The 17,493-nt window shown below is 38.0% G+C and overlaps 1 protein-coding gene across 1 annotated transcript in view; it reads left to right on the plus strand.

Moving 5' to 3' along the window:
* Positions 1 to 1,004: 1,004 nt before the first annotated feature.
* The window catches only part of Klp3A (kinesin-like protein 3A), a gene marked incomplete in the record, with an annotated part of 479,268 nt that continues 462,779 nt past the window's right edge, over positions 1,005 to 17,493 (plus strand). Inside the window, 6 exon segments of the mRNA XM_072301254.1 lie at positions 1,005 to 1,028; positions 3,305 to 3,524; positions 4,801 to 5,082; positions 7,509 to 7,668; positions 10,001 to 10,209; positions 14,040 to 14,215. Coding sequence (XP_072157355.1) covers positions 3,305 to 3,524; positions 4,801 to 5,082; positions 7,509 to 7,668; positions 10,001 to 10,209; positions 14,040 to 14,215 — 1,047 coding nt within the window.

A 17,493-nucleotide genomic window follows, 5' to 3' on the forward strand; every position in this document is an offset into this window, starting at 1 on the left:
AAAAACCTTTAGAGTTTTTTCATAGAGATTGGCACGTACTGATTTCTTGCACCAATCACAGTGTCCGATTTTTAACGGAAAATACGGAAATGGAGATTTGATTTGACGATTTGAGGTTCTATCAAGGCGGAAAAATAAAAGTTTGTGAATTGGTGATGCCGTACCAAAGACATAAAGACGGAGCACTAAAAGCAAAAAATGAAGCTTCTAGAGCTTCTTTTCAATCACCTCTACTATTGGCTAGAGGATTGGCGGCGAAATCGGGACAAGTTTGAATTCAAATGTAGGGGGGAACTAATAATAAAATTGCGGAAACAAAGTATTTTAGGTTGATTTTTGCCCAAATTCAGGTACACACTCATATTTTATTAACTTTAGGTTAGTTTCGGTCCGTCGTCGACCGACTGATTTCATTTGGGAGTAACGTAGATCTAGAACTGTAATGTTTGAACTGCAGAACCACCATAAGCAGAAGAAAAACTAACTTTATCTGAGATTACTGCCTGTTACCGAGCAAAAGTAGGTGTAATATATTAGGACGCAGACCGAACTTTCTTAATATAATCGTTTAAAGCATTTAAAACACGTTTCGAAGAAGAAATAAGGAAAATCAAGAGGACAAGTTCAAATCAAATTTCCGTTTGCCGCCATGGATTCCCGCGCTCATTTACACACTCACACAAACGCGCAGCGCCGAACCTAGCTTCACTTTTTCCCCGTGCTTTTAGATACGAGCACTCCGTCTTTATGTCTTTGTGCCGTACTGAATTGTGTCCTTGTTTGTCTTTTCCAAAGCCTGTTGACAAAGGTAATTCATCTCTATTACTCTCTTTTCCGCCTCGTTATACGTTCATTAATCATCAGTGTATTTTCGTGAATTACTTTCATTCTAGCACCTGAAAGAGAACCTTGCTCCAAGCAGAAGATGTAGATGACTGAGCACATGGCTATCCTTCAGCTTAGCCTTTTATCAGCTAAAATATCCTTCTACACTCATTCTCGATCCCATCAATCTTGGCTCTTTATCGGTAAAAAGACTATCAAACCATTTAGCATTGCACTTGTCCTGTGTTGTTCAACTCAGAATTGGTGTTGCTCGTTCCATGCGAATTGGTGAATCGCGTTTTGAGATCTACCAACCTTAACCTTTTTATAACATTAGCTCCACGAGATGCTCAAATTTTATTATGTTATCTAATTTTTGGAAGCAGCAAAGACCCCGTGTCTTTCAGGGGCATACAGTTATAATGTCTTTGTTAAAGGTGTCGTCAGCTAAGTTGACGGTTGTTTACTTTCGGTTTGCAGGCGTTTTCGCATCCTTACTGTCCATATGAAAACATCAGACTCTCTCAGAAGCAAGAACACAAGCTTAGATAAGTTTTTTAATACTTTCAAACCCTGTAACACTTTAATTTTTAGCCACACAGAAATCACAACCACAAAAAAGTCGCAAATTATAACTGATAAGTAGTTTTTTTTCGATACGATCATGAGACTGATTTTTTCGATGTGGATAGTAGCGAACGCCGCTTTGTTCAGAGGCTCAAATTCGTTGTTGGCGGTTGCAAACCGGAAGTGAACAACCGTCAACTTAGCTGACGACACCTCTAACAATAGGGTATATTGGTCTATTAGTTGATATAGTGCCTGTGACAATTATGTGTGCATGTTCTCAGTTGTGTCTCACTTAAGATTATGCGTTGCTGTGAAGCATACATGGTCACTTTAACAAATTTTCTTTGCTCTCAGCGAAATGTGATGCATCCTGCAAATTGAGTAAATGAATGTAGCTGTGTGTTTTTCATTGGGAGGCTATCCAGAAGTGCTGTGAGCATAATCCACGAATACCTTTCTGTTTCTCCCTTGATTGAGCCTAGAATTGAGGAAAGAGGAATAACTAATTGTCACATCAACCTGAAGTGCATAAAGCCCCAATTCACACTATCCTATCTAACTTTTCATTCAACTCTTGCATGCAACCTGTCGAATGAAAAGTTAGATAGTGAGATACTGACGCGAGAAAACGACAATTTGATGAAAAATTGAAAGGAAACTTGAACCAGACGTCACATTCAACTTTTCATTTAACTTTCCATCTAAATGGCAGCGCCATTTGAATGGAAAGTTGAACAGAGAGTTGGATCAAAATCTTCCGACTGACAGCAGCCAAAGCTGTATCTTCATGAACTGCAGCCCGATTATTGAAACTATGTTGGTTTTATATGACATAGCCCTATCTTAACCATACAATATGTTGCAATTTGATGTCTTATTGGGCTGCTTTAAAGTCTCAATAATCGGCCTGCTGAAGGCTGACGGAAATACCCAAATACTAATATCCGGAGTCAGAAACCTGGAATGAAGGTATCACACTGCAAAGGTAATTGAATCAAATTTTTTTGCGTTCAACTTTCCATCCAACTTTTCGTTCAATTATTTCGGATGAAAAGTTTGCTAGTGTGAATTGGGCTTAAATCACATTGAAATACTATACCATCAATATCGACGGCTTTAGTGCCATGTATCTCCATCACGTTGTTTCAGAATATCCCTTCCTATTTTACTATTTGGAAGAGGTTTCAGCCAACTTCTTAGCGTGAAATGTATACAGATTATTCCGCTACAAATACGAAAAATCAAGGAAGTTTTCAAGTTATTATGTTGACTACTTAGTTTTCTAATGAAAAATAAAGTATGACAGGAAATCTGTCATGTCGCAAGTGGAGATGCGTCGTCTCGCACTCCCGCCATTGGTATAGTGCATTCTTTAAGTCTCCGGTCTGCTCTCCGAGGCTCTTATGATGATCAAATATTTATAGAAAATTAAAAGACTGCGAAAGTGCTTGTGAAAAGGTGTAAGAAGTCCTCATTTTCTTGGGGGATAATTTTTTTGAAAATGATCAGTGTTTTTATGTTTTCAAAATTTCTTCAATGTACATTGGAAAAACAACATACACCGTGAAACTGCATAAACATGTATCTTAGTTTGCAACGTTGCAGAATTCCAGTCATACCTAATTTTTTAGATTGTAAAATGTTCAAAGTTATATATTGAAAACTCCACCAGAGGATCAGCATTCAAGAAAGAAAAGAATGGACAAAAGTTTCATCAACCTGAATGCACCTGTCATTAATCGGTCCATTGGTTAGCACCTAAATTTTGCTGATGTGACGTTGGTCCATTCTTTTCTTTCCACAGCGCTACTTGACAACTGTACCCTTGATAAATTGCAGTTAAATAGCAATTAATTTGTCAGATGGATTTGAGGGAGCACCTCTCATTTGATTTATTGTTAACTTTCAGATGGCAGACACCGTCCAAGTGGCGGTACGGATCCGCCCGCTAAATCAATCCGAGACCGAGCGTACTTCGGGCTCCTGTCTAGAAACAGCAGTCGATACACCTCAAATATGCGTGCCGCCTAATTTAAAATTTACTTACAACCATGTTTTTGACCCATCAAAGACTCAGGAAGAAGTTTACAACACAGCAGTCAAAAATTTGATAATAAAGCTGTTTAAAGGTGAGAAGCATTTTTCTTTTACCAAATGGATATCAGTTCAGTCAAAATGTGTGGTGGATGATTCTAGAAATGGACATGGAGTTTTATTTTTGAGGATGTATAGCTTAAATCTATGAATTTTGAAAACACAACCCAGAAAAAATATATACATGAATGCAGAAAGTTCTTGGCTTTTCCATTTGATAATCCCTCTTCCCTCAGAAATTTCAATGTGATAGTTTTATTTGCACTAAAGCTTTGATTTTGCAATGAAAAACTCTTGAATTTTACGGTAGTTTGCAAAATTTTGTCGGCCTTCCCATTTCATAAACCTGTTTTCAGGGCCTCTCCATTTTCATAAGCCCTGGCCCCAAGAAATGGGAAGCATTGCAGTTTTCATCATCTCCCCCGTCGTGAGTGCTTTAGGTAAAGATAACAGTTTTTTTTCTTTCGCTCACTCAAGCCTAGAATGACCCTTCAACTCCTTGGAATTCCGATTGTCTTGTCCCAGGTAAATAGCGTATTCCTCTCTGACTGTCAGCTGGAATGTAGGAAAATCTACTATCACATTCAATGTCTCTTAATTTGCCGCTGGCTCAAGTATTTTTTCAAACTTTGTACTCTAATGAATGTCAGCCCATTATGAATTTTTGAGCACACTATATGTGCATCAGCTTAGTAAAAGGATTTTTATAAGCTATTATGTGTATATATTTATATTTTTTGCGGTATAAGTCTCGCAGTATCCTCAAAAATCTTGCTGAAGAGTCTCTGCATCTCTGTTGAAAGGCCTCCTAAGACTTTACAAAGGCTTGCGGGCTGATTATTGAAATTGATTGACAAAGCTATAGACAAAGAAGACATAGGCAGTATGGAGTGATCCTATTGGTTGAAATGGGTGGTTCTTATAGACAAAGGGAGAAAATGATAGACTAAGTGTCGGATCTCCCATGGGTTGCCGTTAGTTAGTCTATTACCTACCTCCTTTGTCTATTGGAACCACCTGCCTCCACCAATAGGACCCTTCCATATCTCTTTTGTCTTCTTTGTCTATGGCTTTGTCTATCAATTTCAATAATCAGCCCGCTGGTGTACTTAATTGGGGTGGGGGATGCGGGTGCGTCTAGCACACAAATCTTAGAAGTGTGAATTGTGATTTTGAATTGCAGTCAAAGCATGCAGCTCTGATCGATGTAAGTACCAGAAAAATCTAAAATGTCACACTTTTACTTTGATTAACTTTCAAGACATTGGAAGCAAACTGACATCTTCATTCTTTATTTTTTTATTGCTACAGGTTACAATGTAACTATATTAGCATATGGACAGACCGGTTCGGGCAAGACCTATTCTATGGGCACAGCTTATTCTGGTGAGAGCGGAACCAAAGGAATCATCCCGAGGTCCATCGATGACATTTTTTACTACGTTGAAGAGAAAGCAGAAGACTGGAACTTCAACATCACAGTGTCTTTCGTAGAGCTGTATAAAGAGCAAGTCTATGATTTGCTGTCAACCAAACCAAGGGAGCAAACAGTTGTGGAGGTTCGAGAGGATAGCAAAGGCGTCTTCTTGTCAGGTAATTGTTATGATCATTGTTTACCTAGCACTTTTTTTCAAGATGTGAAGTATTCTTGATCGAGGAAGATTACTGCCCAATACGAATATGCAGCCTCTGAATTTTTTCAACGAGACGTTGAAAGAAGTCTTTGCGATTTGCACAGCTGTACAGTTTGTACCAAAAAATGCATTACATGGGAACCTTATGTGTGCTGAACTGCCATGCCAAGAAACAACGACGTTCGAGCCTTCTAATTTTTCCAAATTTCCTCTCAGAAAATATATTGTTTTAAGGAAACTTATTAATGTTTTTCCTTGAAATATTTAGATACTTTCGATTATATTACAAGTGAAATTCTCTGAAAAATCAGAAGAAAAATTTTTACAAATTTTCCCAAAAATGTGTGATTTGTCATTGGAAATTTGGAAACGTCTGAAGGCTTATACGGCTTTCTTCCTTAGCACGGCAGTGAAGGTCTCAGTCGAGTATTTTGGTCCCTAAAATGACAAGACAAAGGTTCTGACTCTCATGTGATTGTTTCAAATACTTTTTAAATTGTTGTTTTTATTTGCGTATATGCACTACCATTTTGTATTTCGGAGGTGTTCAGTCACCACATATCAAACTAAGGGGTGGAGGAAATAATGTCAAACCCTTTAATTTACAAAAAAAAGAAGAGAATTTGAGCCAAATTTGGTTTCATTTGAAAGCCAACAAAAATAAAAGGCAAACCTCTTGTAGAAATGGCCTTTCCGTCAAAGTTGGAACTGAGATATATTACTTTCCTAGCGTATCATATTATATTTGAATGGACGCTGCTAAAGTGAATGAAAAAACCAGCATGTGCAGTTGCAGCAAGATGCAGCATAGGTACATTTATCCGGAATAAAAGTAGTAAAACGGCAACAAGGCAATCTTACAGCTCTGAAGGGACAAATTATTGGAACATTTTATGAAATTACTCATAAATGAAGCTAGTTCTGCAAGGTATCCCGCCCAATCGCCATCATTTTATAGTCAAATCCATAATTTTGAAGTTCGAAACTTGGCAGTGCCGAAACGGGAGGGAAACAAATTTTCTGCTCATGAAAATTTCAGGGAATTTGCTACTTATACGGGAGAATAACATACTAAAAATCCAGATCAATTCATTAAGACATGGGCCCATGCTATCGTGTTACCTCCGAACTCAAAATTTTCAAGTTGAAAACTTGGCAATGTTGCAAAGAGAGGAAAAATATTTTCCGGCCATGAAAATTTCAGGAAATTCTCACATCATATTGGAGAATAACATACTAAAAATTCAGACCGATCCAAGAAGCAGGGGGCCAGTGTCACAATTTTTTTGGCAAAATCTATAATTTTGAAGTTTGAAACCTTGCAACGTTTTAACGAGATCAAAAAAATTTTCTCAGTCATGAAAATTTCAGGATTCTCGTACTTTATACCAGAGAGGGATATACTAAAAATTCAGGTCAATCCAAGAAGAAATGGGGCAGGGGGGAATTTAGTTGCCGTAAATGAGCCTATTTTCTGACAAGCCTAAAAAAACCATAAAATCGTGATTATCTCTGCAGAAACTCCGACAACCGATTTCGAAATTGTGGTTTTTTAGTATCTGGTAGTGCTCCTCTTGACATTCCAGCTCAAATTTCTGAGTCTCGGCCAGCTTTGATTTAAACCTCTTTCAGGAGCACCATGCCAGGCGTAGAGAGGCAAAGTGAGCAGGAGAGACAGATGAGATTTAAAAATAGCAATTTTCAAGTTGGTTGATTTGAACTCCCTGCTTCCCAAAAAAACAGTCAATCTCCTCGAGTCGGATTGGGCTTTAGAATAATTTCACTAGCTTTTCAATAGCGCATTGTCTTCAGAACACTACATTGTTTCTTGACAAGGTTATTGTTCTCAGAACAATTCATTGTTTCTAATAAGTTAAATAAGTGCTTTGAGACAAAAAAAGGGCACAAAATTTGATCAGATGAAACTGATTATTTGTTGAACTTTTAAGTTAAGTTTCACACATCAAAGTTATCTATATGTTGATTCACCCCCTGTATGGAGTTTGAATAGACCAACTTTAATTTGAACTATGATTTCGTCTCATGAGCAAGTTATTTAAGCAATCCTGACCATTTTCAAAGTGTTCTTTTTTCAAATTTGATGAGGAATCCCGATTTTTGGTACTTTAATTTCTACCTTTTTTAGAGCTCGTGACACTTGCATGTATTTAGCCATTTGAGAAAAAAAAGTCGGCTTTAAAAATATCATATGAAAGGAAGCCACTCTCGATCCTCGCTGAAATTTCTGAAAGCCACCCCTTTCTGAAAATTGTTTTAGAAGTTGTCCCATTATTTCTGCTTCTGAGCATGTATATATTATACTCTGATTTTCCCCAAAGTATCAGTTTCCATGAGAAACCTAATTGCTCCGTAATCTTCTTCTAGGCTTGACAGAGAAGCCAGTCAACTCGAAGCTAGAAACACTGTCGTGCTTAGAGAGTGGATCAGCTAACAGAGCAACCGGAGCTACAGCTATGAACGCTACTAGTTCTCGCTCACACGCCATATTTAGTATTATAATCAAGCAAGAAAGCAAAAGTGAAAAGTAAGCAACAATCATTTACTCAATTTATCCATGTCTCCTCTTTTCAAACTCATCAAATGCTTGTAGACTCTTCCGCTGTGATACAGTTTATTTTTACATGAAATCAACTCAAAAGCGGAGGTCATGCTGTAAAATTTTCGCACGCTGAACATTCCCCCTCTTGCAAACCCAAACTGTTTACATTAATCGGTCAGTTGCGCTTGTCTCAAAATCGTATTTTGATGCTTGATTCTTATAGATCAGCTACGAATATTAAGATCGGTCCAAACAGCAACTTTCTACGTTGAAATTTAACCGAGGTATCGGCGCTTTGAGAAATTGTGGTTTATGATGTTATCCGCCGCAGTAGTGACACCCTTGGTCTCTCCCACCTTGCTTTCATCCTAGTAACACGCTGAGTAACCAGAGCAAATAAGTGTTTCCCTGACTGATGAAAGCAAGGTGGAAGAAACCGAGGGTGTCACTACTGCGGCTGATGACATCATAAACCAAATTTTCAAAGCGCGATATCTTGGTTAATATTCAAAGTAGAAAGTTGCTGTTTGGACAGATCTTATTATTTTTAGCTGATCCACAAGAATGAAGCGTCAAAACATGATTCTGTGACCAGCGCAAATGACCTATTACTGAAACTGTCACATGCAATCAGGAACTGTCATCAAAAATAAAGATGTTGGACAGCCATTTGAGGCAGCACAATTTAGTTACATTTGAAGATAAGATTATTTAGAGTGCAGCTATACTGAGTTTCTGTTGGGCAAGAAATATTTTTGCCTGGCTACACACTCTTTTCAATGATGGAATACTATTTTCTAGCCTACAGGCAACTATAAAAAAGAATGATTCTGAATTTAAGGGGGTAAGAGTATGTGCAAAACAGATCCAAATTCAAATAAGGACGATGTTTAGGAAACTTAACACATTCGATCAGAAGATATTGCCTTGTCCACTCACAAAGTTTGAGGAGCCTCTCAAAAACGTTCTAGTGTCAAAAGGTAAATTCAACGAATTTTCTGGTGATCATTGATTCAAGGATTCAGAATTATAACAGGGTGTATAGCATCTGGATTTTCCCAATTCTATCAGGATTTGAGATCAATCAGGATTTAATCCCAATTTCATCAGGATTTGAGGAAAAATTTGTCATAAAATCTGGATTTGAGAAAAGTCGGCCGTCCGCTTATTTTCTGTTCATTATCGGTTATCCTTCCGTTAATTTTTCTCTGCCATAAATTATGAAAACAGGATTTAGCAGTAAAAAATCAGGAAAAATCAGGGTTTCCTAAAATGAAAAAAAAATAGACATCCTGTATAACAAAATACCAAGCACAAGTATTTTAGCATGAAAATATATCATACCTATGACAGATTTTCATGAAGTTGAAGTTTTAGTAATAGCTTACTAATGCTGAAAAGGACCCCCTCCCCTCCAAAAAAGTAAAAAATCAAATAATCATTTTACGTCTAGGCTGATTCCCAAAGTAGCCATTTTTTTATTTTTATGATAAACTGCTTTGTTGCTTGAGACGTTCTTGAGCCCCTTCAGCTTCTCAGCGCTTGCAGGAAAAACAATAGTCCCAAAGTAATAAAGCAAAAACAAGCCAATTTTGAGAAAAACCTAAATTTCAAACCGCCTTTTGCAATGCTTCTGATTATATCTGGCTTCCAGGGAAGTCTCTCTCTATTTCGCAAATAGAAAGAAGTGTTGTGCCTCTGCTGCAGTGTTATCTTACGATCTTGAGCTGATGCTGAATTGTGTTGTGTGTGAGGGAAAATGGGGCAGTTGTAACAACTCTGTGAAATCGAAAGAAATCTCAGTTCTGTGAATTGAGCAGATGTTGGTGTTGCCTAAGCGATGGACAGCTTCTGTGCAATTTGCACTGTTCTTCATGTAAATTTCAAGTTGACTAGTGTGGGAATCAACCTAGGTGTAAAATGAAGAAGGAGTGTCTTTTGCATTCCAGTATTTTGGAGAATTTTACAAGGTTTAATGTATCAAGATCATATAGTGAGGCACATCCTCTGAATGTTCTCGTTACACTGCAACTGTTTGTGAAAATTGCGTTTTGCTGCAATTCTTTTTTCGAATATTTCATCGTTAAACACTTTGACAGCCTCTGCCTTTCATCTTTAGCATTGACTCTCTCAAATTTTTTGGGGGCTTGAAACTATGGACACAATATCTATTGATCAAACATATCAAGTGGCACAAGCGTCTGCTACTAGCAAATTAGACTTACTTGATGTGCAGTTCTTTCAATGAATTTTACTGGTAATTCCAGAAATAATCTGAACATTGTAATTATAATGTAAACGTTCTTAATATTTTCAGAAAAGAGAGGATGACTGCTAAGTTTCACCTTGTCGACCTTGCTGGCTCAGAAAGGGTGAAGAAAACAGAAGCGATTGGGGATCGCTTCGTTGAAGGGACCAACATCAACAAAGGTCTTCTTGCTCTTGGTAATGTAATTTCAGCCTTAGGTGAAGGAATAAGCTCCTATATCAACTACAGAGATTCGAAACTCACTCGAATTCTGCAAGGTTAGTATTATTGGAACCCTCTCTTCTTCAATGCATTTTGCAGTAACCTTATGAGTATTTAAATACTCTTTTCCAATAAAGAAAGTGAAAACTCCCAAACTTATAGTCACCAGAACTGTGTTGACAGTATTTAAACTACAGTGGTAGTGTTTTTTTTTTTTTCCTCTCTCTCTCTGTCTGTTAATATACTAACTTTAAGTATAAGTGAATTAAATATAGCTCAAAATAATGTAACACTAAAACACGGCCCAAGGGAAAGAGGCTGAAATCAAAGCAGAAAAAAAGACGAGACATTTTGCTGAAGTTTTCGGCATTTTAAATCGTAAAGAGAAAAAAGATAAAATTTCATATGAAATCATCTTTAAAATTGTTTGAACTATTCTAATAAATGCATAATTTGAATTCGATGATCAACTTATTATCATAACAGCTGTAGTTTTGAATGGTATACATCTTTGTATTATTAACACTGATATTTTTATGAATCTGAATGAATAAATAGAGGAAAACTGAAGCCATATTATTTATAGCCGGTGCTGTTAGTTATCAAAAAATTGGAATTATAATTTATATTCACCTATTTTGACAGTAATTTTACTGCATCTACTATCAGTTGTATAATTCCTATGATCAACATTTTATTTGGACCTTTTCAAATTTTTCTCTTTATTTTTTCTTTTTTCAATTGAAAATTCCTAAGAATATTAGCGAAATGTCTTGACTTTTTTTGCTTCAGTCTTAGCCTTTTTTCCTCAGGTTGTGTGATAGTGTTATGCTAACTCTATACAGTTGGTGTGTGTCGTGCACCTGTATTGTCTAAATAGAACTCAACTTGAAAAAACTACATCATAGCTCCGCAATACCAATTGCTTCACTGAATGGTTAGTAGAGTTGGGCCGGGTATCCGGCGATTATCCGGATTGCCGGATTATCCGGCCGGATACCGGATATCCGGCCGGATACCGGATATCCGGCTCCGGCCGGATACGATTTTCGCGAGTATCCGGATCCGGCCGGATAATCGCGCTATCCGGTTTTTGGACCCGCCGAATAGTGCTTTTTTGGCCCTGAAAATTTCGATAAATTTTTGGTGATATTCTTTCTTTTTTCTTCCCTATCAATACAATTTTCTGTATTTTTTCCTGAAACTTTTGACTTTTTTTTCTTCTCCGCTGATCGCAACGTAAATTCCTTAAGTCCGCGACCCGCGTGTTTCACTTTCAAAGATGCAGGTGGAAAAGAGAATATCAAACAACAACGCCACCAACATATGCATAATTCCCCGTTTTTAGTCGGTGCAAAACTCCGCATTCATCATAGTGTCGCAGCACGCTGTTTGTTTCGGTAATATCGAAACGAAGGCCAATTAAGTTTGTGATCGGTTGACACATCCATTTCTCTCGTTCATTTAGAGATTCTCATCAGAAATTGACCGAATAATTTTCCGTCAAGACAGGCTTTGATTTGCTGTGACTTTGGATTGGCATGCGGCGGCGGTGCTTTCAAAAGTGTCAGATTGGCAGCGCTGTTTTCCACTTTTGTTTTGTTTACATTTCTGACTTCTGATAACACCCTCCTGCTGAACACACAGGGTGTTCGAAAAGTCCCCTCCCCCCCTCTAACTTTTGACCTAATTGAGGTAGAGATTTGAAACTTGAGGGATGTTCCTAGGTCAAAGGGAGCTACTTTTTGGTTACGGATCCTAACTTTTTTTTTTCAAATGGGAAGACCCCCTTTGTGATACCTCGTTCGAAAGAACATAAAAAAAGAAAATTTTTCGCGCAAACCCGAAGTCATTATCTCAAACCGTTTCAAAATGGCCGAAAATTGGCACCTCTGCTATTTGCACATGGATTTGCGTGAAACTCGGTATCAGGGGGTATTTTGGCACGAGAAAAACGAATTTGACGTTATATTTTTAAAAAACCCCTAATTTTTCAAAATGGCCGCCGGTTTAGGCTCAAAGTGGCCGAAAATTTGACAAACTCGATTTCTTGCCAATGGATTCACCTGAAATTCGGTATCTGGGGGTATTTTGACCCGAGAAGAACAAATTCGACCGTACATTTTTAAACAAACCCTAATTTTTCAAAATGGCCGCCTATTAAAGTTCAAAACATTCAACAATTGGCAACCTCGACTTTTTGCCGATGGATTCGCCTGAAACTCAGCTTATCGTTTTCCTCCTACCCAGATACCTCCGAACACCGAGTTTCAGTCGAATCCATCGGCAAAAAGTCGAGGTTGCCAATTGTTGAACGTTTTGAACTTTAATCGGCGGCCATTTTGAAAAATTAGGGTTTGTTTAAAAATGTACGGTCGAATTCGTTCTTTTCGGGTCAAAATACCCCCAAATACCGAATTTCAGGTGAATCCATTGGCAAGAAATCGAGTTAGTCAAATTTTCGGCCACTTTGAGCCTAAACCGGCGGCCATTTTGAAAAATTAGGGTTTTTTTAAAAATCTAACGTCAAATTCGTTTTTCTCTTGCCAAAATACCCCCTGGTACCGAGTTTCAAGCAAATCCATGTGCAAATAGCAGAGGTGCCAATTTTCGGCCATTTTGAACTTTGACCGGCCGCCATTTTGAAACGGTTTGATGTAATGACTTCGGGTTTGCGCGAAAAATTGTCTTTTTTTATGTTCTTTCGAACGAGGTATCACAAAGGGGGTCTTCCCATTTGAAAAAAAAAGTTAGGGTCCGTAACCCCCCGCCCCCCTCAAGGGGGGGGGGTCAAAAAGTAGCTCCCTTTGACCTAGGAACATCCCCCAAGTTTCAAATCTCTACCTCAATTAGGTCAAAAGTTAGAGGGGGGGAGGGGACTTTTCGAACACCCTGTATGAGCACAGCTGCGAAAAGCTAGAAACTGCCTTGCTATATTTATGACACATAGGTTGACATTTGTCAACCATGATTTTTGTACTATTGCAATTGTGACACTAGAAATAAGGAAAGAAATTCAAGGCCCGAATTTTGTTAGCTACGACCGATCGTGAGTCGAGTAAACTTAACCTCAAAAATCGCGACATTTTTCGCGCGAAAAAGCACTATCCGGATCCGGTACTATCCGGATCCGGTACTATCCGGATCCGGTACTATCCGGATCCGGCCGGATACTTTTTTGAATTATCCGGTATCCGGATCCGGCCGGATACAAAAAACCAATATCCGGATCCGGTTCCGGTGACGCGAAAATTTCATTTCGGCCCAACTCTAATGGTTAGCTATCATTGAGAGCTTGCATGTGTGTTATAATTAATTGAATTCTTACTTTGCAGTTAATATTTAGTTCTTCTGGCAATGACAATTGAACCGTTCATTTACAAAAGGGCTGAAATGCCAAGAACTGTTGAGCCATGATCTTTCATTTCTCCTTGTCTGTCGCATGAAGGAATATATCCAAGTTGCGCTGATTCGGTGTTTCTCCTGAACATTTTATTTCTTTTAAGAACTGTCACTGAAATTTGCAGTGATTTCTCCTAACACTTGTGGAAAAAGACTACAAAATTTTCTGATGAATTCGTGAGATGGTTCTCCCATGATAAGACGAAATTGCATTAAAAATACTGAAACAGAACAAACAAGATACGTTCCTTTGTGCTAAATCTGATGATCCGTCACAAGTTTGGGTCCTTGGGTAATTAAACAGGCAAAAAGAAACAGCATATACATGCGGCTGAAATTGAAGGCTTTGCATCAAATGTATCTTATTGTATGAACTTGTCACTGTAACCGAAACTCAACCCAATCCCTCGAAAAATATTACTATGTTGCCATGAAAAGTTAATTATGCTTTCTCATCATCATTGACTCGATATTTTCTGAACAGATTCTCTGGGTGGAAATTCAGTAACGATGATGATTGCGTGTGTAAGCCCAGCTGCCTTCAACAAAGATGAGACTATAAGCACTCTACGCTATGCTGATCGTGCCAGACGCATCAAAAATAAGCCGATCATTAATACTGACCCTACAGTTGCTGAAATCGGTAGCTTGAAAAAAGAGGTAAGTTCAGTACCAGCTTTGGCTCCCATTTCAGAGAGATCCAAGGTCCAGCTGCACCATTGTGGTTCTTGCAGAATTATATGTAAAAAATAGTACTTAAATTGCTAGTACTCAAGGCATGCAAAAACACCAATGAACGACACAAAGCTATAGAGTAGGAACAAGACATGGTGGTCATTCCGTTGATGGCTTTTACCATGCCCTTGTCAAAGGAAACTAAACCCAAAAGAAGACACTTTAGTAGAAAATCATCAAAAAAGTTCTACCTAGCAGGTTTCAAGCAGTTTCCTCAATGTCAGGCAGCATATTTTATCTTCCTGACGCAAAATTTCAATCCACTCTGTTTTATCAAGCGCTGTTATTCTGAAAATCAGAAACTTCATTGTGACTTCCTGAATGACATGATCAATTGATTCACTAAACGGTCACTAAATCAAAACAGGCCACCATCATTTGTTGGCCTCCTGTGGTGTAGTGGTTGTAGCGCTGGCCCTATGACCAAGAGGTCCCGGGTTCGATTCCCGGCCAGGTGATCTGAGTTTGATGGTCTCAGGCAATGGTCACCTGGGGCTGGGATATTAAGCGTGGGATTAGCCAATAGGCTATTTGACATTGGTTAAAAAAAAATAAATAAATAAACCATTTCTCTCTGTAGTATTGTGTAAAATAGATCTGTGGGCACAGGATGATTAGCACAAAGAACCTTTCTGTCAGATGGATAGACTTTAGCGGAGGATTAGTTTTGTGGTACCAAATCCATATGAATTTTATTCTGAATCTTTAGCCAAACCTTTATTCACCTTTCAGAATAAGTTCGTTTTTTTCAAACAGTTGCATGCTCGGGTTTGGAAAAGGTGTTTTTTTAGCTCTTTTTAATCATTTGATATATCTTGAAATGCCAGGGAATTTCACTTAAAAAATAGCAGGGTAATTCATCTTCCTAATTTTGTGGCAACCCTGTCAAGTATTGAAAAGCCAGTTTTTTATATTTAGCATTTGAAGTGCTTTCACAAAAAAACTTAGACATTATTTATCTCATCTTTATTTTCAAAATTAATTTCAGATACAACAATTGCGTCACGAGCTCATTCAAGCAAAAGCTTTGAATGGCTCTTCCTGCCCGCCTGAGCATTCCAATCTGAGGTCAGACATGAAAATCCTCATCGAAAAGAATAAAATCCTGGCAGAGGCTTTAAATGACGCCATTCTACAGTCCATTAATCTATTCGAAAGAGCTCAAATGGTAAGTTAAAAGAAAGGAAGAATTTCAGTGATCTGAGGAGCCAAACTGGTCAGGCTGCAATAATAGGAAAGCTCCTTTCGAATTTCTAGTATTTTATCGTTTGGGATTGTTAAAGAGGGACCTTAGCCATCTAACACTGAAAATTGAGGTCTCAGTAATGTGGCATGACCACATGAAGCTCGCTGTACAAAGTCCTGGAATGGACGTTTAACGGGAATTTGCTTAGTTGCATTTCACATTGCCTTCCTCATTCTATTTTTCTAACAGATCACTGAGCTACCTCAAGCCTCTAATCTTTTTGTGAGTTTATCCGAAATTGTGAAAAATATGCTCGCATTCAATTCTCAGTGTTGATTAGTATTCTGTTTACGAAATGACTTATCGTAGAAAATTAGTCATCATTCGATGTTGTAAGGGTAATAATAATGGTTAACTCCCTTCAAATATTTACTGGCTTCAAGTTAACCGTTCAAAAAGTGTAATTTTGGGGAAAACTTGATGCAAGTTCGGAGAAAACTGACAGTTGAAATACTGTACAAGAAAAGTGAATGCAACACTTGGTACCACGAACGTAAACAAACTAATGCTCAGCTTATTTGTCGGAATCGTGGTCGACATATTTTTTCGAAAAATTCTGGTTAAGTAATGTAAAATGTGCAAACTTCAATGTCGTTTCGTGGCATCATGAAATTCCAGCATATTTTGGAGCTGAATAAAGTTAAGTTGTCTCATGATGTATTATCAGTGCTCATCACTCATGAATGGCAAGGTGATGTTCAATATTTTAATGGGTTTTACGAAAGAAGGCCATTTAGAAACTTAGCGCTTTCTCTGTCTTTCCAAAAATTACCTACCTCCTCAGGGAGTGGACAGGGACTTGAAGAAGTCGGGGAACTTTACGAGAATTTTGTCAGCTCAGCAACTTTAGCTGGTGATATGAGTATTCAAAGAAGTGCGAACAATATCTGAGAATAGTTAAGCAAAATTAAAAAATTAAACACTAAAAGTGCCCCGAAACTGTATGTAACAAGGTGGAGAAATGGTGCTGGGTCCACACCATTTCGCGGGGAAACAAAGCCAAGAAATACCAAAAATTAAAATTAGAGTCAAAAATAAATTTTTAGAACTCTAATGCGCACCAGTATGAAACTGAGGTGGGAGAGTGTTCAGCTCAGGCAGTTTGCAATGGAAAGACCAGTTCCATTGCAAACTGCCTGAGCTGAACACTCTCCCACCTCAGTTTCATACTGGTGCGCATTAGAGTTCTAAAAATTTATTTTTGACTCTAATTTTAATTTTTGGTATTTCTGGCTTTGTTTCCCCGCGAAATGGTGTGGACCCAGCACCATTTCTCCACCTTGTTAAGCAAAAGTGAGCCTGTTTAAAAGATAATCAATCTTAGTGGAGGTTTTGATTCAAGGTTAGAAAATGTAGAAATTTTGGGGACTGAAGAAGGAAAAAAGTGAGGGAATCGGCAAATGAAAAAATCTTGGAAACCCTGTTTACATATTGTTTCCTGATTGAGCACTCAATGGTTAAATATCGTTTAAAACTCCGGCCTTATTCTACCTTCTCAAACCTTCATTTTTATTCTTCTCCATAGGCTGAGGCAGCTCGTGACCGAATCAGAGACAAAATCAGCAGTGTACATGATGCTTGGCAACAGGTGGAAGACATTGTCGGTTCATTGGGCAAGGAGCAGAAGATAGCTTTTCTCAACTTTAAGCAAACCCTCGGGGAACTTCAGGTAAATCAACCTTGTATAAACTTGAAACACATCACACATACAATACATACTTACTATTTCTGGCTAATGTAAAAAACAGCACTTTTGTCATTGGTTTTCCAATTTAAATACGTGATTTATGGTTGAGCCCATAATAGTAGCTCTCTAGTGTAAAATGAAGTCCACTTTAAGACTTTTCTAACCAGTCGGTAGAGGTCAAAGTGATGTCTCAAAGATTTTAAAACTCATCCTTACCTTTATTAAGAACAAAATGCATACAACTTAAATTTATATTTTGCATTATTAAGG

This window comes from Bemisia tabaci, chromosome 6 (assembly GCF_918797505.1).
Source record: "Bemisia tabaci chromosome 6, PGI_BMITA_v3".
NCBI classification, from domain to species: Eukaryota; Metazoa; Arthropoda; class Insecta; order Hemiptera; family Aleyrodidae; genus Bemisia; species Bemisia tabaci.